This window comes from Macaca mulatta, chromosome 2 (assembly GCF_049350105.2).
Source record: "Macaca mulatta isolate MMU2019108-1 chromosome 2, T2T-MMU8v2.0, whole genome shotgun sequence".
NCBI classification, from domain to species: Eukaryota; Metazoa; Chordata; class Mammalia; order Primates; family Cercopithecidae; genus Macaca; species Macaca mulatta.
The window spans coordinates 33,794,903-33,821,197 of record NC_133407.1 but is presented as its reverse complement, the minus strand read 5'-3'; the positions used below and the strand labels follow the sequence as shown (position 1 = coordinate 33,821,197).

The following is a 26,295-nucleotide window of genomic DNA, read 5'->3' as shown; positions in this document are numbered from 1 at the left end:
ATATACATTTTTATTAAAAGGCCAAAATTGGTCTTTTCCACTAAGATAAAACCCTTCAAGGTTATGGATTACTATTTGCATACAGACTGTCTCCATATTTAATTCTCATCCACTTGTAGAAGGGTTTATGGTATTCAGAATATTTTAGTTTAAAATTAGTTACATGAGTCTATAAAAATCTCAGCCAAGAGAAAAGCCTGCTTGCTTAGAAATACGCAAAGAATTTTCTGTATTTTTATAATTATATAATTAAGTTACAGTACATGTAGTTTACAAAGCATATATCTAGTTTCATGATTCAATACAATCATCCCTAGGTATATCTGGGGCATTGGTTCCAGGACCTCCCAAGGATAACAAAAGCCACAGATGCTCTAGTCTCTTACATAAAATGATGTTGTATTTGCAGATAATCTACACACATCTTCTCATATACTTTAAATTATTTCTACATCACTTGTGATATAATACACTATAAATGCTATATAAATAGTTGTTATACTGTATTGTTTAGAGAATGAAAAGAAAAACGTCTGTACATGTTCAGTACAGACACAAACATCTTTTTCTGAATACTTTTTATCCATGGTTGAACTCATGGATGTGGAGCACCCACAGATACAGAGCCAGCTGCACTTAGTTTTTAGACAGGTAAACAACAAAACTGTCAGAAAATGCCAGTCATTCAGAAATGTCAAAGTTAGGAATGATGGACTAACTAGGCCTAGATAGCTTCAAATTTGGCATTGTCATGTTGCCTTGCCTTTGTTTCCCCTTAATGTCTGCCAAAACCATATTTACAGGGTTTCTAGCCACTAAGTCAGATTTAGAGTCTGCAGGGGGTTGGGGAAAATTTTTTTTGATATAGAAACTGTAATGCTGAGATTGGACTTCAGCCTGGAGCCATTAGATAAGCTGTAAGGCTGATAAATGTGGGAAATGCTAAGAAAAAAAAATGGAGTGGGCTGACAGAGATATGATCCTTTTCTCCTGCTACTACCCATTCTTCTCTGTCCCCTTGCCCCACAGAAAAGCCCCAGTTTTGGAAAAAAGTTATTTGGTTGAATGCTAAGTATTACAATCTGATGCCATGTTAAGTTGCATCTTCTTTTGACCTCTACTTAAAAAAAATAAGTTTGAGTCATAGCTGAGTGCAGAGATAATGGGAGGCAGTTCCTTTACAGTCGATTAATTCACATTTTTAAACCAAGAAGCATCCTGCTTGTGTGATTCTTGGGTTAAATATAGCTTTATTACATTTATATTCAACTTAATTTTTGCTGTTTCTACTTTTAGGAGAAAGAGGTAAATCAGGGAAAATACTAATATTAGGCATTTTTAAAAAGGAACTTCTATTTGCAGCATGCTTCAGAGCTCTCACCTATTAGTGATTCAAAAGATGGCCCAAAATGCTAAAAATAATCTGTCACCAAGGGAATATTTGTTTGGTGTTCTTTACTTGCCAGTGCAGAAAAACAGACAAATACATCTTAATGGTATTTCCAACAATTAACAAAAGAAAAGTTTGTGCTTAACTCAGAGTTAACTAGAAAAATCCCTTTTATTAAAATACATTGTAAATATTGCTCATTAATTTCCTGTACTTGAGACATTTTTCCTGAACCTCTAAGCACCACTTAGGATAGATGAAGCAAACCTGATGTGTTTTATTCTTCTCTGCTACCTAAGTATGAATGTGACATTTAACTCCTTGAACTTCTGTCTCCTCTGAAGACATTAGGTGCTATCTCTGGATTTACCTAAGTAAGAATGGCAGAAGTGGTTTTTAAAAAATGCTGCAGAATAGTTTGTCTTTCCAAGTTTTATGAAAATAGGTATAGGAAAGAAAATCTGAATGTCCTTGGTGTCAGTATCCATCCACTCCATGCATCCAAGCAGGGCTTCTTGCCATTCCCAAAGAGGGGGACAGTCTGCCTAACAGGGCCATTGCTACCAACTGTGGAGCCAGCTCTTAGACTGAGATAAGGTCTGAACACTGTGTTTAAATTAAATAATGCTATAATAATTCGGGTGTTTAGTTGTTGAAAATATCAGCCCTATCATAAAAATAAAAATTAAATGCAGATGAGGACAAGCTATCAGAGCATGCTACTAGAGACTAGGTACTTCTAAAACCTTTCATACTTTTACTCTGATCTCTTTTGCATCTCTGCAACTGCATATGAATTTGTAGATTAAAACAATTATTTTCTTACATTTTTCTAAACTCAGCATGTATTTAAGGCTGTTTTTAAGAGCTCTGCCAATCCTGTTTGGTGCTGTTTATTATTGACTAAACAGCTACCTGATGGGTAAAAGTAACTCAGAGCTTCATCTATGACAAGTTGTGTCTTGACTCTCCTTGTCTAAAGCATATATGAATTAGTGAAAATTAATAAATGACCATAACAGGAAAGACAGACTAGAATTCCATCAAAATGGCTTCAAGCTCCATCAAAATGGCAGTAAGCTTCCTAATGAAGAGAAAACTTCCAGCTCAAAAGCAATAATTTATGTTCTGTGGGAATTAATGAGTTTTTCAGTGAGTTTAGGAGGATTTAGAGATGGAGAAAATTACCCTCTTCTCATCAGTCCAAGCAAACAACTCCCACAGTGGTGTGTTTAAATGGAATAGAAGGTCAAATTTTAAAAATATGACATATAAACAGCATCCATTTCTAGGGTAAATTTTGGAGTAGCTTAAAACATTTAAAAATAACTTTGATTAAATAGATGAGCGTTAGACATTACTAAATTAGGAAAGGAGAATGGGTTTGCAGGAAATGAACTGGACAGAGATAAAAGAATTAACATTGACTCATGTACACATGCATACATCATATAAATTTTACCTTCAATTTATATCTCCATTAGACTTTTCAAAACACTTCTTTCATTCTTCTGTCTTCTAATGAAACAGTTCTTGAACGTATCAGTTGTAGAGTGCTGGAATTGTCAGGAGTGGTCAAATAAATGAACAAGATATATCTTAATACCAATGAATGCAGGGGGTCAAATCACCTGATAACCTACAAACTGTTGCTTGAGTTCTGGCAGCAGATTTAGTTACTATTTAAGTCCAGAGTCTTACTATGCTTCCTAAGGCTAAGTTGTTCAAGCATATTTTTTTTTTTTTACCACGTCATTTGGGAGCACTTTTTGTCACCCTTCTTCCATTCTTAAAGGTATGGGAGGTGTTTCTGATAAAATTTTGAATAGCATCATCTCTGCCACTTCTTGCTACTCTTGAAAGATATTTTTGATCTTGAAAGAATTTTGCCTTCTGTAATATATCTTCTTTGAGGGTAGCTTTATATGGTCCAGGAACAAAGCTATACAACAAAAGAGAACATCATAGAAGATAAATGCCATTTCAACTTTAATAGACTACATATTAATCTGTCTTACTAAATTAATTGTTTCACCCATTTCCTTGTTGCAGCCTTCCTCCAGGGTAATTTTAAAATTATTAAACTGGGTACTTACATTGGCTCATATATCAGAAGCTGACAAATGATACATCTCATCAAAGTATGCAAAAGTATTATTTCAGCAGCAAAGTTTCTTCATGGAATATGTACCACTCAGATCTACCAAGGATGGTCCTTCAGATTATTTAGATTTGGGTTCATAACAGTACCTCATCACAGACCACCATATCTATAGTTTTCCCAGATCCACTCCTACTTCCAGTGCCTCAGCACATCATGCTATTTTCTTTATAACACTTGGCACTATCTGAACTTTTATTTACCTGTAAACTTCTTTATGATCTGTTCCCCACTTTTCCACCCAACCAGACAGAAAGTTCATGAGATCTTGTCTGTTCACTATAGTAATCCCAGGAACCTAAAAGTGCTTAACACATAGCAGTCACTCAGTAAGTATTTGACTAATGAAAGCATGAATGTATGCCACTCCCTTCTTTCCTCTCTTCCTTTCTACAATAGGTCCATCTATCCATCCATATGTTTACTCTCTGCTTAATAGAAGGCATGGTGTTAGGTACAATGGGGGACATAGAAATAGAGCCCAGTCTGGCAGGCACATCAAGAGCCTGGCTAGGAGTCATGAGTAACCCAACAGTAAAGAGGAGCTGGAGTCAGACCCTGGTAGGACTCGCAGGACAGGTTGAGAAATCCGGGAATCATAGAAGCCAAGTGCTAACTAGAACTTAGAGCCTGTCTGAAAAAACCTGTGCTGACAGAAGTGTCTGAGAATCTGTACTGCCTATATGGCAGCCATGAGCCACATGTGGCTTTTGAGCACTTGAAAAGTAGTTAGTGTGACTGAGGAACTGAGATTTAATTTTAATTAAATAACCACATATAGCTGGTGGCTACTGTATCAGCCAGTACAAAAAGGGAGCCGTTTCAGACAATCCTATATACAGGGATGTTGTGGAAAGAGCTTTGGGTTCACTTTCTTACATTCTTATATTCTAGCCCCTAGCCAAACAGCTCTGGGCAAATCATTTAACTAGAGTGACTCTTGTTTCTTCAGGTGTAAAATGGGAATGAAAAATGATTTCTGTTGTGAGTAACAACTGAAGTCCCCTAGACTAGTTACCATGGTGCTCTGTTGGTTACAGATGAGGAAACTGAAGTGCATTGAGGTGAAGGTCAATGGCAGAGCCGGAACTATAACCCAACTGTTCCGAGACCGAGTTCAATGTTACTGCCATTGAACTGGGTTTTTATTCAGGACACTATGGAGAACTATCAACATATTTGGAGTAAGAAAGTGAGATAAATTTCATACTACCAGAAACACCTGGAAATGGGTGTAGAACTATAGGAACACAGATGGCTTGGGGCAGGCCGGACGGCTAAGGTATGAGAGCCTGGTGCAGCAGGCTCTTCATAAATATTTGTAGGATGAATGCATGAAAGCTGGTGGTATGAAGAGAGAGAGGCTTCTTAATACTGATAAACTTGAGCAATTAGCTGAATTACAGTCAAGGGAGGTGATATGATTTGGATGTCCCCTCCAAATCTCATGTTGAAATGTGACTTCCAGTGTTAAGAGGTGGGCCTAGTAGGAGGTGTTTGAGTCATGGGGGTGGAGCCCTCATGAATAGCTTGGTGCTGTTTTTGTGGTAATGAGTGAATTCTCACTCTTAGTTCATGTGAGAGCTGGTTGTTTAAAAAGAGCCTGGAACCTTCTCTCTCTTGCTCCCTCTCTTGCCATGTGATGTGCCTGCTCTCCCTTCATCTTCCACCATGAGTAAAAGCTTCCTGAGGCCGCACTAGAAGCTGAACAGATGCTGGTGCCGTGTTTGTATGGTCTGCAGAAACGTGAGCCAAATAAACATCTTTTCTTTATAAATCACCCCGTCTCAGCTATTCCTTTATAGCAATGCAAAGACTAATACAGGAGGACTGAAGAGAACTTCAAAACATTGAAACCAAAACAGTGGTAATATTCATTGTGATCCCTTTCTTATTTTTCTGTTTTTACCAGCTATAAAATCTGATCTCTCAAAAAAATCAGTATTTAGAAAATGAGTGTAGTGAAAGATATAGAACAAATTTAAAATTAAAGTTATTTCACTTCTCACACACATAGAAACACACACTATTTCTTCCACATATAAACAGAGTTAAGAAGAAAGGAAGCATTCAAACAACAAAAAAAAACCATGCCAATTCATGTTACATAGACTCCAAAGCCTCCATGCATTGTATACTACATATCTCGGCTTCTGAAACTCAAATTCCAACATATATCTCAGTTCACTTCCATCAGTGTTATCAGAGATGTAGTAAGTTGATCAACAAACATCTACCAAGAACAGCAGCCATGGCTAAATTTCACTGCAAATACAAATTTCTCACATCTCCCTTCATGTTGCTCTTCCCAGTATGTGTGTGTGTATGTGTGTGTATATATATATTATATATAATATACAAATATAATGTATAATATACATAATATACAAATATATTATTAACATCTACCAAGAATAGCAACCATGGCTAAATTTCACTGCAAATACAAATTTCTCACATCTCCCTTCATTTTGCTCTTCCCAGTAGGTGTGTGTGTATGTATATATATAAAAAATATATATTATATAATATACAAATATAATGTATAATATACAAATATATTATTAACATCTACCAAGAACAGCAGCCATGGCTAAATTTCACTGCAAATACAATTTTCTCACATCTCTCTTCATTTTTGCTCTTCCCAGTGTGTGTGTGTATATATATACATATTATATATAACATACAAATATAATGTTATATATATATATTTGATACGAGGTCTCACTCTGTCATCCAGGCTGGAGTGCAGTGTTGCCATCATAGCTCACTGCAGTCCAGATCTCCTAGGCTCAAGTGATCTTCCTGCCTCAGCCTCCCGAATGGCTGGGACTACAGGTGCGTGCCTCCACACCTGGCCAATTGTTTTATTTTTGGAGAGCTGAGGTCTCACTATGTTGCCCAGGCTGGTCTTGAACTCCTGGGGTCAAGCAGTCTTGTTGCCTTGGCCTCCCAAAGTGCTGGGATTACAGGAGTGAGCCACCCATGCGCTATCCCAGCATTTCCTTATTATCTTCCAGACTGAACGTTATAAACTCATTCCCCAAAGTGACGATTGTATGCATAGAACATGGCTCCACTGATCATGGGAAGGGCATTATTTTGAGTCTGAAGCACATTGTTTTCATGGTCTTATCTTTACTGGACTCTTCCCTAGCCCCTTCACGCTGCCCCCCTGCTCCCTTTTCCATTAGGTCCTTTGTTTTCTTTTATGGCAGGTCTAGTTATGTTATCTCCCTCCCCATCTTTAAGAAAAAATTGTTAAATTAGTAAGTGCTTGTATAGCATGATATTGCTATCTTTTTTCCCCTCTCAAACATTTTTATTCTCAAAAGGTTGAACATTAATACCATATCTTTGAATTTCCATTTTTCACTGTGTTATATGTAGGAGTTAGTACTCGTTTTTTTTTCTTTTTTCTTTTTTTTTTTTTTGAGATGGAGTCTCTCTCTGTCACCCAGGCTGGAGTGCAGTGGCGTGATCTCGGCTCACTGCAACCTCTGCCTCCTGGGTTCAAGTGATTCTCCTGCCTTAGCCTCCTGAGTAGCTGGGATTACAGGTGCCTGCCACCATGCCTTATTTATTTATTTATTTATTTATTTATTTATTTATTTTTAATTTAATTTTTTTTGGGGACAGTCTCGCTCTGTTGCCAGGCTGGAGTGCAGTGGTGCAATTCTGGCTCACCGCAACCCTAGGCTCCCAATTCAGGTAATTCTCCTGTCTCAGCCTCCCGAGTAGCTGGGACTACAGGTGTGCGCCAGCACACCCAGCTAATTTTTGTATTTTTAGTAGGGACGGGGTTTCACCATGTTGGCCAGGATAGTCTCGATCTCTTGACCTCCTGATTTGCCTGACTCAGCCTCCCAAAGTGCTGGGATTACAGGTGTTAGCCACCACACCCCAGCAATAATCATTTAATAAAAATCATTTGGGCCGGACATGGTGGCTGACGCCTGTAATCCCAGCACTTTGGGAGGCTGAGGCAGGCAGATCACGAGGTCAGGAGATCAAGACCATCCTGGCTAATATTGTGAAACTCCATCTCTACTAAAAATAGAAAAAATTAGCCGGGTGTGGTGGCATGTGCCTGTAGTCCCAGCTATTCAGGAGGCTGAGGCAGGAGAATTTCTTGAACCTGGGAGGCAGAGGTTGCAGTGAGCCGAGATCATGCCACTGAACTCCAGCCTGGGTGACAGAGCGAGACTCCATCTCCCAAAAAAAAAAAAAAAGAAAAAAAAAAGAAAAGAAAAGAAAAAAATCATTTGATTACTCAGTTTGAGAATTACAAGACTGTATTTCTCTTTATCCTACTGTATATTGTTCAAATAATTCTTTGCTGATTGGTACGTTCAACAATAGGTTGTCAAGGCAAAGAATGAAATTGTCTATTTTGCAACTTGTGCTCAGCTCCAGTAAAGTCTGTGGAAAGATGGATGTGACAAATTCTAGATAAGGCGAGGTAGGATTAATTATAGTTCTCTGTGATCAGACTCCTCCATCTATGCAGATATTCAAGAGTCAGCCATGCTGCATTTATTAGTTGACTAGATGGACTGAAATAGAAAATACAGACAAGATTGCTTCTATTTCCGGAATTCTTTCACATTTGGTGTGTCCAGAAAACATACGTTGGAAAGCAGAATTATAACAGATGCATTATTCATATGGCATTAGTGATGGTGTCCATTTCTACCATTCAGTTGTTCTGGCTCTGGCCTGTCACTGCTTTAAAGTCTGGCAAAGTTTCTTCCTTGGCTGGATGAAGCAATAAAAAGGTGGCTTTCTGCCTTTATTGTTTCTGAGCAGATCTAAGTGCTTATATAAAGAGGGTGCCCTGCTCTCTTGCCCTCGTGGGCCATTTGTCTCCTTGGTAGCTTGTGGTTTGATTCGGCTCCTTCCTTTTCTATCTGATAAGCACCAGCTTCTACATGTATTTCTCATAATCTCACAGAATGACCTAATTCCTATGCAAGTCATTCCAAGGACCTGATGAGTCTCTATATCCAGACCTCTTCCCTAGCAGGTATTCTCATCTCCCTCAATCCTGTGTTTTCAGTTCTGCCTCACCTCTCGAATGGCTCAGGCAAGAAGTTTCAGAAGCAGCTGTGTGGCTCATAACTTTTGATTAGAGTCTTTGGTCACTTAGAGAAGGCCTGGGGAATGCACAGACAGTGGTATGGATTTCATGTCTCAATTCCTTGATGCCCCAGCCATTTGCTGACATTTCACCATTTCAAATACATAGGAGAAGCTGAGCATCCAGTGTATCTGGGGCAGTGTGGCGAAAGAGGAAGAAACTTCCTGTCCAAAAGCACTGTGGATCCCCTCCTCCCACTCATATTTCTCTGCAACAGAAAGCATGGTAGGAGTGGTTTTCAAAAATGCCTTTTAATTGCATAGATTGGCTCCCACATGTGTCCTTGTTGCAGTCATGGCTGGCTACATATGTGGAGAGCTGAAGGCAAAATGCAAATTGAGGCCCTTAAGTCTAAAAGCAGGGAAAAAAGCTTTCTTCCTTCTGTGATCTCTCCATGTACCATGGAGGTTTCTATCTGTCATTCAAAATGCTTTCCCCATCCCCTTTACTTGGTGTGTGGCCGGCTCTTGAGTTCCTTTTCCCAACAGCCAGAAGTTGAGCCAGACATCTCGCCCCTTCTCTTGGCTGGCCATCCCAACCTGCGGCAGAGGGGTGATCCTCTACAGCAGGGGTGTCCAGTCTCTTGGCTTCCCTGGGCGACACTGGAAGAACTGTCTTGGGTCACACATAAAATACACGAACGCTAACAATAGCTGATGAGTTTTAAAAAAATTTTTTTAAATCACAAAAAAATCTCATGTTTTAAGAAAGTTTGCAAATTTGTGTTAGGCTACATTCAAAGCTGTCCTGAGCCTCATGCAGCCTGTGGGCGACAGATTGGACAAGCTTGCTGTAGAGTGTTGCAGCCTCTTTGCTGGGACATGCTTGGTGCATAGATATAGGTGGGCAAAAGACAAATGCATTGTGGCACTGCCAGCTTGGGGTGGATGGCTGCTGCTTTCCTGTCCCAAGACTGTGGGAGCATAACTGACCCTGTCTCCCAGTCTAGGGGAGGGTGGCGCGGGGGAACCCCAGGGAGCTGGGAGATACACAGTGGTCTGTGAGAACCAGTTCTGGGGAAGTGGAGGGAGGTGGACTGGCAAGTGAACCAAGGCTCCAGGTCCTGACTCCCCAGCACGTGCTTTATTATCCCATTGGACTTCACTATAAAACTCAAATTCAAAAATAACATTAATAGTGACTGCAGAGCACTAAATCCCAAGTGCTGTGCCCTACTGAGCACCCAGGCCCTGTGCAAGCTAACCAGCTTGTAGCACTTAGCCTGACTCGTTGAAAACACTGCTTTAGCACCAGTTTTAATGTACCCTCCATGCCAAAGACGCTGTCCTCGGCAAGAGTCACATGCACAGCATCTTGTCTATATCCCTTTTCCAAGCTGCCAGACACCTGCAGCATGGGGAGCCCTGCTCTTCCTGGACTTACTTCACAGGCCTGTTTTAGGTGTGACTTCAGGAATTATTTGCTGCTGGACAGTTCCCCGGACAGCTCATCTGTCAAGGTAAGCAAGAGATTCCAGGTGGAGGCTTCTCAGAGGTGACAGAGCTGGGGCTTCTGCAATAGGAGTGCCTCCCTGGCCTTGATTACCATGCAGAAATGCACACATCACACAATAAAAGTAGGCACATCGCCAAAGGTATTTGCCTAAGTGTGGGTCCAGGTGCTGGTACACATTTGATTGTGGTTGGTGGCTGAGTAATGTATATGTGGGTTTGTACAGAATAATTTACCACAGAAATAAAGACACTCCCATTTGATTTCACTTATTTCTAATTTTTAAAAGGTAATATTCATATGTGCTAAAGATACAATATATATGCACATTCTTAAGTTTTGAAAGAACTGACTTTGCCTTTGTTGATACTCTTTTATATGTTAATTTTTAAAAAAACATTAAGTCTACTCATTATATTCATTTCTTTGGATATAGTCTGTTTTTTCAAATATATAACATCTTCAGATCAATGCTTAGCTCATTAGTGTTTTGAATTTAAAAAACTTTCCTCACATGAGAATTAAGATAAAATTTCCTAAATCATGACTTGGGTGCATCCTACAAGTTTTGACATATAGCATTTTGATTGTTATACAGTTCTAAGTATTTTTAACTTTTCACTATAATTTTTTGTCCCATTATTGAGAAAGCTGATTTAAAAATGTATAGGCTTTTAAAACATTATTTTATTTATTTATTTATTTATTTATTTATTTATTTATTTATTTATTTATTTTGAGACAGAGTCTCACTCTGTTGCCCAGGCTGGAGTGCGGTGATGTGATCTTGGCTCACTGCAACCTCTGCCTCCTGAGTTGGAGTAACCCTCCTTCTCAGTCTCCCAAGTAGCTGGGATTACAGGTGTGTGCCATCACACCTGGCTAATTTTTGTATTGTTCGTAGAGATGGGGTTTCACCATGTTGGCCAGGCTGGCCTTGAACTCCTGACCTCAGGTGATTCACCCACCTCAGCCTCCCAGAGTGCTGGGATTAGAGGCGTGAGCACCGTGCCCAGCCTAAAATATTGTTATTAATTTCTAACTTAGTTGCACTGTGGTCAGACAATGTGGACTGTATGACACCAGTTCTCAGAGATTTGTTGACACTTGCTTTATAAGTTAGAAGTTGCACAAGGAACACTTGTAAACACTCCACCTTAACAGTTGTTAATATCCATATGTCTAATTTTTCTGTGCAGGGTTCTGCATGTATCTACTAAATGGTTTATTACTTATGTTTAAATCTTTTATATCATTACTCATTTTTGTCTACTTCACCTATCAATATTCAAACTAGTGTAATGAAATCTCAAATTTTGATGATGGTTCACTGACAATTTCTCCTTGTGGTTTTTCAGTTTCTCTTTTGTATATTTTAAGATTTTACGACCCTCTTATCAATTTAAAATTGTTTTATCTTCCTCATAAATTTAACACTTTGTCGTCATGTAGTCATCCTCTTTATCCCTATGACATGGTTTTATTTAAAAGTATATATTATCTGATATAAATATAGCTATTCTACCTTTATTTTTGATATATTTGCCCAGTATGTTTTTTTCCATCATTTTACTTTCTGCCTCTCCATTTCCTTATATTGTGGATGTGTGTCTTGAAAGCAGTTGAAGCTGGATTTTATTATTTCTTTATTTTTTGAGACAGAGTTTTGCTCTTGTCCTCAAGACTGGAGTGCAGTGGTGCAATCTTGGCTCACTGCAACCTCTGCCCCCTGGGTTCAAGTGATTCTCCTGCCTCAGCCTCCCGAGTAGCTGGGATTACACATGGCTGCCACTACGCCCGGCTAATTTCTTGTATTGTTAGTAGAGATGAAGTTTCACCATGTTGGCCAGGCTGGTCTCGAACTGCAGACCTCAGGTGATCCACCTGCCTCAGCCTCCCAAAGTGCTGGGATTATAGGCGTGAGCCACCGTGCCCGGGCAAAGCTGGATTTTATTTTGTTTTTAAAATCAAATCCATCAATCGCTGATTGTAACTGGCATGTTCATATTTTTTTTTTTTCATGATTACACACATATTTAAATGGACTTGATTCTGCTGTTTTTGGCCTTTTTAAAGAAACTTTTTTTTTTCTTGGCTTTTTATTTAAAAAAATATTTATTACATTCTTGTTTTCTATCCTATTTTACCTCACTAGATTTTTGTTAGTTAGCTAATTTCTATTTTCCTTTTCATGTGTGCCCTTAAAATTTGTAATGCATTTTTAAGCATCTCAAGTTTTTCAATAGCCTAACCCCCAGCTCAAATGATACAAGCTCCTAGAATCTTTTAACTCCATTTATCTCCCTGTGACTTACATTATTAATACCCTCTTTTTTTTAGTATCACCTTTCTTTCCTTAAAGTCCAAGGCTTCATTTTTTAATAATACAAGATTATTTTTGTTTGATGTCTTTTCTCGTATTTAAATAAATCAAAAATATTTATTAATATTTATAGTCTTAGAACTTTTTCTGTTAAAATCACCAGGTGAAATGTTTTATTTTCATAGTGTTGTTAACAAGTCAACTTTTTTGTAATCCCAAAAGTTAGATATATTACTTAAAAATACATTTGTTTAGGCCAGGTACGATGTCTGATGCCTGTAATCCTAATACTTTGGGAGGCTGAGGTGGGTGGATCACTTGAGGCCAGGAGTTCAAGACCAGCCTGACCAACATGGTGAAACCCCATCTATCCTGAAAAATACAAAAAAAAAATTAGCCAGGCGTGGCTAAAATTAGCCAGGCATAGTGGTGGATGCCTGTAATCCCAGCTACTCGGGAGGCTGAGGCAGGAGAATTGCTTGAACCTCAGAGGTGGAGTTTGCAGTGAGCTGAGATCATGCCACTGCACTCCAGCCTGGGCAACAGAGTGAAACTCTGTCTTACAAACAAAAACAAATTTGTTTAGATTTAACTAAATACTGACGAATTTTATCACTTACTATTGCCTCTTGCATCTCATTCCCTTCTTCTGTGGTTATTTTTTATTTTTCTTGAAGTACATACTTTAGAAGTTTTAGTAAAGGCTTCTTTGTAGTAAACTATTTTTTTAAGTCTAAATTGTCTTAAGACAGTGTTTCTAAGTTGACAAAATTTTCTTCCACTAAAGTTATTCAATAGTTTGGTGGTTTCCACTGTTACAATTGATAAATCACCTACCAGCCTAATTATAATTTATTTGTAGATGATCTGACTTTTCTTTTTGGCTGCTTTTAAGTTTTGTCTTGGTGTCCTGCATTTCCCCATACTATGTCTAACTGTTGCTTTCTATTTATCTTGCCTGTTATATCTTGTTTTTTCTTCATGTGAATTCATGTCATTCATAAGTTCTAGAATATGATCATCTCTTTATGTGTTTGAATATTGGCTCTCATTATTTCTATTTCATCTTTCTAGAATTCCAATTAGATATAGATTAGATCTTCCCATTTCATTTTGTCTCTAAAATTCTTGATCATCTCTTCATTCTATTTCAGCATTTTCTATAGTTCATTAAGCCTCTCTTCAGACACATTTATTACTGTTCACTCTTTCACTAAGTTTTACAAGTTTTTAATTGTGAAATTCACAGAAAATTAGAATGAACAGAATCATAAATAACCTGTATATCTTTCACCTATATTCTCCAACAGTTACTATCTTGCTACTCTCTATATGTATATATGTATATAATGTACACATACATTCATTCACACACACACCCTATCCTACTTCCCTTTAGGAAAACCATCTGAAGGTAGGCTGCAGCCATCATATATGTCAGATGAAGGAGGAAGAAAAGCAAGACGAGGAGGAGGAGGAAAATAGAATAAAGGCGGGGGGCAATCTCATTTATCAAGTAACACCAAGCAGACAATACCTTCGGAAATGTCGCGGGGGCTGCCTTGGATCTGCAGGGTTAAGTCTATTGCACTTTATTTTTAAGTTTATTGGTGGGTATCTGTTGATTGCACCTACAAGAGAAAAGCCTGTGATGAGTCTTGTATTCATGACTGTTAACATTACTGCAATCTGCTCTGTACACAAAGTGCCGCTTTACCGTTTTAAATAGCCATCAAGAGAAATACCAACTAAGGTGGTCACATGAAATGAAAGCAGATTTCTCAGGGGAATATTTAAAACCGACTTTAGAAAACACATCCCTTCTGCATTTATAGGTGAATTCAACTAACTTTTCAGTAAGATCCTCTTAGCTGCTAAAGCAGGTCAACCATTAGAGGAGACACCATGAGCCAGTTCTAATGGTCTGGCTTTTAATTGATATAAACTAACCAGAGTATTTATTTATTTGCTCCTTAGAAATATCAAAATGCAAAGGGGAAAAAACGTTTTCTTTATGGTCTTTGAATCAGTAACAACAGCGACAACAGCACTAACATCTTGGGTTCAGTTCATTAGTGGCTCATTTCATTTGGAAGTGTATTAATTTTTCATAACAATGAAGCATGCCTCTTTTTATACCATGTAAAGATTTAAAAGCCATTTTTGATGGGAATTCTTAAAAATCTATTCTATATTTCTTTGAAGCATTAAATCAAATAGATTTGCTAAACACAACTAGATCTCTTCCTGGTCACCCAGGGTCGGGTCATGATAAGTAGCGAGTTGGTCCTGGACTGTGATCCAACACTGTCTCCAGAGCTGCTGTTGTAGGTAGGACTGTGTGCTCTGGACTGAATGGCCTAAGACTGTGAGGCTACTGTTATTGAGCACCTGAATTTTAATTTCTTTTTATCTGTGTTAAGTATCAGATGGTTTGTCAACAGTTTTGTTTCTCTTAGAAAATGTGTTGATTGATGTGGACTGTGCTTGACAGTCAACTCTACTATAACAGTATATTTAAGTAAGAGCCACAAAGCGAGGGAGCTAGACCAGAAGACCAGTCAGTAACTAAGACTGTTTTGGTCACTCCTTGATACCCAGCATCAGAACAATGAGTGGCTCAGAGAAGTTCCCCAGTAAATATAGGTTAATGTTGAGTGTGTTAGTGCAAGTCTGTGGGCCTGCTATGGAATTAAGCATGTAGACTTGAACATGATTATGCAAAGTCTTTCTTGACTTGTACTTTTATAGTTACATTTTAAAGATTACAGATTTATAGATCTAAGTTCCAGAAGAATGGTATATAATTTCATCACGGTTATAGTTTTCCCAAAGCACTTTATGTATCTCTCACATACCCTAAGTACTTTTTTCTTAAAACATCTTTTTACCTTTCCTCAGTTGGTGGCAGGGGGTGGTGCTATTTATCTAATAAAATTTGGCTAATAACCCATAAAACACTACCAAGAATTTTGGGGGAGTGGGGAAGGAAATTCCATCATAAGACTTCTTCCAACTTCTTGCCAAACTCTTGATGAGAGTTACTTTACAAGTTTATCAGTCTTGAGAGGTGTACTTTTTTTACCCTTACAGATGCCTTATGATTCTTTTCTTCAGAATGACCCCATCCCCATTTTTTTCCTTTTATCCTTAGCTTTTCTTTCTGGCTTCTATTCCAGAATACATCCACATAAATTTCATTTTGGGAGTTTATTGTTCCTATCCAAGTGTTTCTCAAACCATAATATACATATGAGTCACCTGGGGATCTTTATAATATGCAGATTCTGGCTCAGAATGACTGCGTTGGGTCCTAAGATTCTATGTTTCTAATAGGCTCCCAAGTGACACTGGTACTACTGGTCCTAGAGTCAGTTTGAATCATAGAGGATATACTATCAGCCCCAACAACAATCTCCAAGGCTTCTTTAGACCTCACCCTACACTGATTGATAAGTCTATGTCTCTACAGCTTTAACTGGGCTTGCCACGTAATATCACAGGCAGATTTGAGACACAATTAGGACTTCAGTTGAGCCACACTGGGTATTCTTTTGCCTGTGTGTTCATTTTTCTGTATCTGGACTTCAAGGGATCATTTACCATGAAAACATTTGCAAATCCTACCAAGTGCTTTTCACCCTTCAGAATCATATTAGGATACAGCTTATTTTTATCCATCCTGTTGCATTCAAAATGGATTGCATATTTTCAAGGCAAACTTACTCCAAGAAATGAAGCCCATGTTTCTTTTTAATGGGTGCCAGTTACACTAATTACTGGCATCATAAAAAGAGCCATTAACAAGGCTAAGAAAGTTTTGCAAGGCTATATTTTTCATTCTGACAGGTAAAATGGTATCTCCTAACACTTCAAACTCTGCCTCAGGAACTTGTGAAAGCAAAGCCCAGAACTGTTTAATTTTTCTTTGGCTCTCTTTTTTGGTGCCTTAACAGATAAAACTTTCCATCAAAGGGCAGTATGCTAAGGTTACATGGCAAGGATTTCTACTTTGTAGCTAAAGTCCAGGCTGTGACTTCACACCCCCGGACTGCACTGCTCCATGAAGACAGATGTGTGAACAGCTGCTTGTTATGCTTGCTTCTCCATAGGAACCAGAGGCATAAAAAAAAAATTGAGCCAGAAAACTAAATGTGTAGGAACCAGAGGTTTCCTCCCTTCTACCATCTGTCATTATATATTTTCTTTTCTGACCCTGAAGTGCCCTTGAAGACAAACAAGAGGTTTCCAAGTATCCATGTTAGCTCATCAACCTTTTTTTAGTGATACCATGTATATTCTTAATGTGCAGAGAAGAACAGATTTTATGACTTACGCCTGATTGAGTTTATAAAGGTCTTCACAAACTTCACACCATAACTGTGGTCAGGTTTATGAATTCGGCCAAGCTGGACCAGGTGGTGATCCAAAGGGTGGCTAGCGAGATCCTCCAGTTCCTTGTCATCCCAAGTAGGGCCAAGGGAAAACACAAATAGGGCATACCCTTGACATTTGGCTCGCAAAGATTCCTTCTTTAAGATTTCCCCATCTAAGTGGCTGGTTTCCCCAGCAGATATCACAAATATGACTTTGTTTCTTCTCAGATTGGGTGCAGTTAAAAAGACATTGTCCAGAGTCCACTGTAAGGCATGACCAATAAAAGCATCTCCATTTAGTTGTTTAACTGACTCATCCACGTGCCTCTTCATGAGGCGCTTACTGCTATAGGTGGTGAGATTGAACTCAGCTCTAACTGGACTCTTCTGAGTGTTGGGTAGGAAGTCGGGGGGAGCATGGCTCAATAGGGCCACCCGGTCTCCAGTGACAGAAGTCTCTGGCTCTGGGGTGATTTCAAAGTGATCTAATAGTGCTCCCAGGAAAGCTCTTATGTCTTCAAATTCAGCACTTCCCACGTTCCGGGAGCCATCCAGAAGGAAAGCAGCATCCATGTAAGACTGCACAGGGGGTGGTCTGGCTTGATCACAAGAAGCATCTGGCTTGCATACATCTGTGAACCAAAAGTCATTCTGGGTTACTAAGTAGAAATAGAAAAGGGAAGATAGCATGTCAAACATTTTGACATTTAGAGACTGCATAGTCTTTGATGTTAAAAGTGACTAAATACTTTAATAGTAACAGGAAGATTGCCTTGTACATGGTTTGCATCTGTCTCCCAAAAGTACAGATTTTATATCCAGCCTATGTCTTGGACTCCATTTACTAAAGCTATCAGACTTTTAAAGATTAGACTGTTTTCAACAGAAGTTTAATCTTGGCTGTGTTTCAAGTTTATGTCATTTGAAGTGGACAGTTTTTCTCGTGCATGCAAGGGTATACTGTATCACAACATAACAGTGACTGATCGCTCTAGATTGGCAATATTATCGCTATGCTCATATTGTTCTACTATGAAGAAGTGCTTACAAAGTAAAAGTGAAAAAAGCAATGTATCTTTTATCTCAATTTAAATAAGTTTATAACTCAATGTCTACCTATGAGTGATCTTTAAGGACAAAACTCATCTGTGCATTTCCATAGTGCTCATTAGCTGAAAACTGAATACATGTTTGTTAAATGAATATTGGATATTAATGGACTTTCCTAAATGAGGTCATTTTATAAATGTGCATATCTCATTTAATAAAAGAATGCATAATACTAAAAACAGGATTTTATTGAATATGACCACAATGAATATTCAGAGGAATAAAAAAATGGAAATGGAAGGATCTTAGAGGTCATTTAATCTTGTAATTTTACAGAAGAGACTGTGGCCAGGATAGTAAAATAATTTTGCCAAAGGACACACCAGTATTTCTAGAAGTTTCTATATAAGAAGTCAGCATTTTATTGTTAGAGATGAGGCCAGGTGGTATAGTAGTGGGGAGGTCCCTTGGCCTGAGAGCTGGAATGCTTGGGTTCTGGTCTCGTTTCAGTAACAAGCTGTGTGCCCCTAGCCAAGTCACCACTGGGCCTCAGTTCAGCATAGTTCTGCAAAATTAGGTGGTAGGACCAGACTCACCTACAGACCCCTTTCAGAACTGACATTTTGTAATCCTAGGTTTTCAATACTAATTGATGGTTGAGAATGAAAATAGCCTCTTTAATAACCAAAGATAAGAAAGAAACATGGAGTAACATGAGTATGGACAGCTGGTACTAGATATATAGGCATAGGCCACGAATAAAAACTTAGATGAAAGATTAATAACCAGAGTGCTGATCCTAGGGGATGTAACAAAATTCTCACTACAGTCTTGTTCATGGACTCAATAAAGATGTGACTTTGGATAAGTTATGGTTCCCTTACTGAAATTTACTAAAATTTTATGGTCCTGTATAATGGTCAGATGATAGAACAGTCACCTGTGTGCAAAGCAGTTTCTAAAATCAGGGACAGTAGGCTGCCCATTTGCTCAGTTTTGTAGGATTTTTAATTGCAGGAAACGACAGCCAAAATCTTTTATTATACGCCTAAGAGACAAAACAAGGTTTTAAGCCAAGAAATGAAGCCAAAATCTATCCCCAGTCACACATGTGCAACTTCTGACTATGCAACATACCATCACACTGTTGTAACTGACATGTTTGAAAAGGCAGCTGAGAATACATGGGGTGGAATGTACCTCCCCACAGTATGTAAAGCACTTTAACTGTTTTGAGTAAGACTGCCAGTGCCTAAACCAATTCGGTGCAGTCAAGAGAAAGAGAGGGAAAGGGGGAAATTTACTAGAGGGGAGTAGAGCGAAGACAGAAAGAAGAAGGGTTATTAGAGACCAGAAACCCTACTTCTTCCTCAGAATTACTACCTTCCTCTTTTAGGTCATTTATATGGCAGCCTTTTTCATCTCACTGATACATGTGAAGGAGAAAAATCAAGCATTTTCTACAGGCTCAAATGGAGAGGTTTAAGGAGCAGAAGAATGAGACCTCTGTTTTTCATAAACTGCAAATGGTTTAGAGTTAGCTGCCTTGGGTTTGATATGGCTGTGAAGCCCCGAGCAAATTATTATCTCTAAGCTTTATTTTCCTCATCTGTAAAATGGAACTCATAGTAGTTCAAATGTTTTAGGGTGATTTTAAAGACTGAATGACATAATTCATTTAAAGGTATTAAAACAGTGCTTGGAATATAAACACAATCATTTAAGTATTAACTGTCATTATCACCATCATTGATATTACATGAATTAGAACAGTGCATGGCCGATAGAAAATGCTTTATATCTCTTAGCTATTACAGCCACCAATGACTCCAGTGGCCTCCACTTTGTAGTTATTAGAACACTCAAATGGAAGGTTAGAGTCCAGTTTTCTAGTTAGACCTATACATTATGTATAAAACACTACAAATAAATCAACACTGCAAATCTTTCTGATGCTTAATATTTGGGAGACTTTTTTCAATGAGAAATGTATGAATTTTGCTATTTTCCACTTTGACTGTACTAAAAAATATTCCCAAGCTGGTAGGAGGATGCTGAATTGCTTTCAAGCATTTCTTTGTGGCTGTGAACATTTGAGATTTAGAAAACACATAAATATACTTTATAGCATAAAAACTTGGCAATGAAGTAGGCTAAGTTGTTCTAAGAATCATTACCATTTCCTGTAAGCTGCACTATGTAGAAAGGCCTGGAATGTAACTCTTTTGCTGGGATATATAGGGAGAGACCATGTTTGCTGAGCTGAGAGGATTCATCTGTGGAAGATGAAGTGTGACAGGGCGCATCCAGAACCCCAGAGAAGTCCTCCCCAGGCCATGAGTATCCCTGCTGCCAAGTTCCAGTTGTCCCTGCCAATGGTGACTCAACATGCTTAACAGGCCTAATCAAATTATCTTCTCTCTGTGGGTCTTACCATAGCAGAAAGTGCACCGCTGGAGTCTCTCTAATGCTGGTGTGTAGTCAGCTCCAGAGGGAACCACTATTACTTGAAATGTGCCAGTGTCGTCAATCTAAAAGAAGCAAAAGCAACAGACAGAAGAGCTTAGTGGGTAGGGCTGCAAGAACCTCTTAGGACTACACAGAGAACTGACATCTGGAGAGAGTAACAGTGCTCCTTCTAAGAAGGTACTGGGGAGGCACAGCATGTGAGCATGGCTAAGAGCTCTGCCTGGGTTTAAACCTTGACTCTCAATTTAGCTATATGACAACTTATTTTCCATGTTTCTTCATCTGTAAAATGAGTGTACTACTACTACTTCCTAACAGGACTACTGTGGGCATTAAATGAGTTCACATTTGTAAAGCACTTACTGACACAGGGTGGGTACAATGTGGGTAATGACCACAAAACATTTTCATATCTATTACTGCAGCAATACAGTGAGTTCTTACACTCATCATCCCAATTTTACAGATGGGGAAACTGAAGCTCAATGAAAGGTTAAAAGGACCGATCAAAAGACACTGAAGCCATTTAAGGAAGAGTATCAGAGACCTCCTCTCCCCCACCTGAGTCTCAGAGACCCATGTAAAGTCACAGGATGCCCTTTATAAACAATCTTCAGGTTTCTACTATAAACTAGGCATTGAAGCTGTCTTCGAAATACACTCAGATCTATGTCCATGCAGCTCTCTGAACAACTCCCAACCCTTTCCCAACTTGGCCCCATTGCTAGTAACCCACGTGGGGAGTTTGAGGGTAGAGAACAGGGGGAAGATAAGGAGGCTCCAAACAAGAATTATGAGCTTTGCTAATCGACCCAGAGATCATTGATAATTAAAGAAAAACTGTAGGCATGACCCTAATGCCTAAGAGATGAGTCAGATGATAATTTAGATTTTCCCTGTGATTCTCCTGTCCTAAGCTAATGACTACTCCCTTTCTCTGGGAAGATCCCCTGCCACCATAATTAATCCACAGAGGTAGAACTTCAGCAGTTGTTTATATGGAGTAATTCAGTCTTCAACCAGAGCTGACTGGACTAGATTTGGTGTTAAAGTAAATTTGGCCTGAGGACACCTCTGTACTTTGAGTCCTCATGTAACCAACTGCAACCTAACTTAGTACGTACTAACTGAAAACCTATCTTAGGAGTTATTATTATTATTATTATTTTTTACAAATAGCAGAGTCTTAGCCAATCATAGCAGCTGTGCTTCAGTTAGTCACAAGTGGCCAACTGATTAGACCAGGTTCAAATGAGGCAAAGGCCAAGCTGTAATCAGTCAAGCTGTTTCTGTACTTCCATTTTCATCCATAAACACTGCCTGCCACATTGTGAAGAGCAGCTCTCTGAAACTCCTCTGGTTCTGAGGGCTGCTCGATTTGATGGCAGCGGCAGCCCACCTGGAGTGGCCACTGCCATGATGCTGGCTGCAGTCGGGCCCACTAGGCTTGTTCCACTCATTCAGCCTGGCAGACTGTGCTTGGCTCATGCTACCTGAGCGCAGTCGGGGCTGCACACTCCATGGAGCCCTGGGAGCTGGGAACAGGTGGAAGCCTCACCCGCTTCTGAGTTGGCAGGGTGAGAGCTCCTGCTTCTTGAACGCAGCTGCGGCCATCCAGCTGTGGCTCCAGACCCAGGCATCTTTGTGCTCTTGGGAGCTGGGAGTGGGCAGGGGCCCTGTCCTCCTGGGAGCAGTTGCAGCCGCCTGGCCCTAGCTGTGGGCCCACGCATTTCTGCACTCTTGGAGACCCAGGAAACCCTTGCCCCTACCAGCTCAGAAGTGCCTGCTCCTGCTACCTAGCCTCTTCCTGCTCCGGCACCTGCTCTGATCTTGGAGCAAAGTTGACACTGAGCCCAGGCACTGTTGCAACCCGGCCAGTGTGCACACACTAGGGGCAGTGTTGATATGCCAACCTCACTGCCTCAGTCCCCTCCCGAGTTTGGGTGCTAATGAGCATGAGAGGGAGGCCAAGGGGGGTGCTCAGGACAGCTTGGTGCTGGACTGTAGGCACCCCTCAGTGCAAACAGCCTGGGCTCCAGTGGATGACAGGAGACAAGCCGGCCTCTGCGTGGAAAGGGGTAGGTCCTCAGTGAAACCCCACCTTCAAGCCAGGGGTGGCCCAAAGCCTGGGGGCTGGGCTGACAGACCAAAATGGGAACTTATCATGCTTTTTCTGGCCCATCCATGGCCTCCCATGAATCAATCAGCACACACTTCCTCCCCTCTGAAACCCATAAAAACCCTGGACTCGGACAGACTCAAGGAGGCCACCAGATGACCAGCTGCAGAGAGGAGCTACCCACCCCAGGGCCTCCTCTCTGCTGAGAGACAGACACTCTTCAGGAGACCCTGCCTGCAGAGAGGAGCTACCCACTGCAGGTCTCCTCTGAGCTGCTCTGTCACTAAATAAAGCTCCTCTTCACCTTGTTCAACCTCCACTTGTCTGTGTACCTCATTCTTCCAGGATGCAGGACAAGAACTCAGGACCCACTGAATGGTGGAGCTAAAAGAGGTGTAACACAGACAGGGCTGAAACATGCCTCTTGTTCACCACATTGCGGGTGACAACAAGATGAGGAGAGGAGAGAAGAGTTGCAACCCTTTGGAGCCCAGACCTAGGAGATTGCCAGGTCAGGGCTGTGACACCCTCTCTGGGGCTCTGCAGTTCCTGGCATCTCCAAGCTTCCAGGTGCCACCGTGTCCTCCAGTGCCATCTGTGGAAGCTGCTTGGGGTATACCTGGTCCAGCCACAGCCTCGTGGGGAGCTGCCCACCCTGCCATGCCACACTCACTTGCTCACACACCCCTTGCTGCTCCACGCCTGGTTTGCCCTTGGTGGGTGTGAGATTCAGGCTAGTAGCGTGAGTCAAGCACAGCCTGCCAGGGTGAATGGGTGGAACGAGCCTAGTGGGCCTGAGTAAAAACTTGGGCAAAGGCACCACTGGCCACAGAGGTTTCCAGCTGGCAACGCAATACCCCAAGGATCCAATGACAGATTTACAAATTGCTTTTAGTGCAAATAAACTCTGCAAAATTTAACTTGCCTAAAGTTTTTAACACTTTGGTATCAAAAATGGGATCCAAACTGGACTTCCAGTGACTCCCAGGAGCACCAAGTGACCAGGTAAATATACCTGCCTGGTCCATTGTGACCACTGATCTCTCACAGCAACTGGGATCATGGGTGAGTTCTCTTTGATTCAAGCTCCACGAACTTGTGTTTTGAGCTCAAGTTTATTTGAGTAATTTTTATATTGGCTGGGTCCAAGATCAGATTGGATCTTATAATTAATAGGATTGCATCCAGTTAGAGGCCTCAGATATCTGACTGGGTCAGGAAGAAGCTGGACTGGGTCCAGTAGGTTGGTAAGATTAAGGAAGACAGAGAAGAGTGGGCCCATCTGGATTCAACGAGTCTTCTATCTTGGAACCTATTCTCTTCTAGAGAAATGGGTGAACCTTACCAAAAATAAGAGTTATAATGGCCACCGTGGGAGAGATTTAACCCAAACAAAATTGCTTATCTATGAGGCACTTTGGAGGGTAAAAAGGGGATCCTGGACACCTCAGGAACAATGGGCTGTATTATCCATTACTAGCCATTATTCTGGAGCTCGCAAGATATGCACTTTTCCCAATTACTCCTACAGAGAACATCACTACTGTAGAACAGAAGATTGGCTCTTTGAGATGTCTTTTCAGGTTGTTTTGCATTTCTAATAATAATGGCTCCACCTGAATCCACCAACCACTCCTGTGGCCCCACCCAGAATTGACTCAGAGTGTATGAGGACCATTTTCCACACCCCTATGATTGCACTTCCAACCAATCAGCAGCAAGCACCATTGCCTAACCACTGCCCACTTCCCCCAAACTATCCGTGAAAAGCCCCAGCCTCCGAATTCCCAGGGAGACTGATTTGAGTAATAATAAAACCCCAGTCTCTTGTTCAGCTGGCTCTGCATTAATTAAGCTCTTTCTCTACTGCAATTCCCCAGCATGCTAAATCAGCTCTATGTGGGCAGCAGGCAAAATGAACCTACTGGAAGGTTACGTGAGCACAGGGTAAAAGCAAAGGCTACTTATCTGGACTCAGGACCAGAGGACACCTTGGCTCCAGATACTTATAATAAATTCTACTTAGGATATGTGTATGTAGGTATACCTAAGCTAACTTAAATTGGTTTTTGTGATCTGTAAACAAAGTAGTCTTGACTATACACCAGGAGAAAGAGTCTGCATTATTAATAGCTATTAAGAGGTATCTCTATGCAATGTTTTAAGTGAATCATGCCTTCACTGCATCTGGATTGTGGTAAATGACTGGAAACCAAACCCAGTGTCAGTTCAGACAGCATAGCTCAGACTAGCTGGGAAGGGCCAAGAGCTTTGTTATTGCCAACTATCAGGATCCAGGGGGAAAAAAACAATCACAGAACATTTGAACCAGAAGAAATCAGGAATCATGTCATCTATTCTCATCATTTTAAAGATGAGCCAAGTGAGCCCCAGAAGGGGTGGATTATAGAAGGCTCCAATTTAAGTTTTACTCTCCCCAAACAAGGGCTACCTTCCATCTTCTGTATGAGCCACCTTTATGATTAGAGTTTTGTATCAGTGGGTCTCTAACTTAATTTAGAGCAGTGTTTCTCAAGACATTGCCCAAACATTGCTGCCATTTGCTAACTAGTCTTGTGTTCTACACATTCTACATGACTACAATGTGACCACTTCCATATTTCTGGTGTTGGTCCTTGTTAGTTTAGGCTCACATTTAATCACATATCAACACACTGGTGTCAACTTAGAGTGACATCAACCTTCTCATTGATTCTAGTGAGCTGTTTTATGGTGAGAGTCCACAGAGGGTCTACACTCTCACCCAATACCTCCCCACTTCCCCCCAACATTTTCCCCCTTGACCAAGTAATCTTTCAGTCAGTAAAGTCTGGAAGATGTAGTTTTAGAGTTCATTCATCCTACCACATATCACTCGAGTAAGTATAGTAAGCATATTACAGAAAAATTCCTTAAAGTCAATGTGGGCTAGAGATTTAAAATAAAAGAGACCTATTATTTACGTTTCTTATTGCTCACTTCTTGTGGATTCAAAGAAGCACCAGCTTGAATGAAAGCACAGCTATTACACTCAAAGATGGGAGGTTTGGGGCATTTAGCAAATGGTTCTGAATGATACCCCACTCTTTCCTCTCTAAACATCATGGGGCATCTCTAAACATCTAAGAAACAAATACAATGAATATTATGAATAATTTTCTTTTAGACAGTTATATATAAACAAATAAAAATTCTCTTCAAAATAAAAAGGTTGGGTACTAAAATGCTTATTTTCCATTAGAAGTCTCCCCGCATTTCAACTCTGTCTGCAATCACGAGAATCATCTATAATGTCAAAGACTACACTTAATTTTCCTCTTACCAGCAATGCCACACAGCAGTGTAAAATAAAAAGCCAGGCTAGCTAAAAGACATATTTCTTATAAAAATATTGGAAAGGGAGAGTCACCCTAGATTGGAAGCCTCAATGTGCAGCAAGTAAAATTTTATCAGAGGAGGCAATTGCTAAACAAATCTAAAGGCAAATTCCTAGGGACAAAACAAGCAAACAAACAAAAAACATGTTTTTTCCATTAAAAAATGGTCCTCCATTTGTGAAGGGAGGCACAACTTGCCACTCAACTTCATACTATCATGAAAAACTTCCAAGATGGTGATCACAGTCCATTTACTAAAACACAGGGAAATCAGTACATGCTGTCAGAGTGGGTGCTTCTGAGGCCCAACACACATGGCTGCACAGGTACCAAATTTCACGCTGGACTACTTAACTCCCAGATGGATCAAGATTTAGAAAAGCCTTGGTAGGTATGAAACAAACTAGGGCTTTAAAATGTGGACCCGCAATAAAA

General features: G+C 40.1%; 1 protein-coding gene across 1 annotated transcript in view; it reads right to left on the bottom strand.

Annotated features, from left to right (window-relative positions):
- Nucleotides 1-382: 382 nt before the first annotated feature.
- Nucleotides 383-26,295, bottom strand: part of COL6A6 (collagen type VI alpha 6 chain) — a 161,377-nt gene continuing 135,464 nt past the window's right edge. Inside the window, exons 34-37 of the mRNA XM_077991442.1 lie at nt 20,330-20,426; nt 16,806-17,477; nt 14,007-14,100; nt 383-3,332 (exon numbers count right to left, since the gene is read on the bottom strand). Of these exons, the coding sequence (XP_077847568.1) occupies nt 3,143-3,332; nt 14,007-14,100; nt 16,806-17,477; nt 20,330-20,426 (1,053 nt within the window). The 3' untranslated portion in view covers nt 383-3,142. The remainder of the gene's footprint in view (nt 3,333-14,006; nt 14,101-16,805; nt 17,478-20,329; nt 20,427-26,295) is intronic.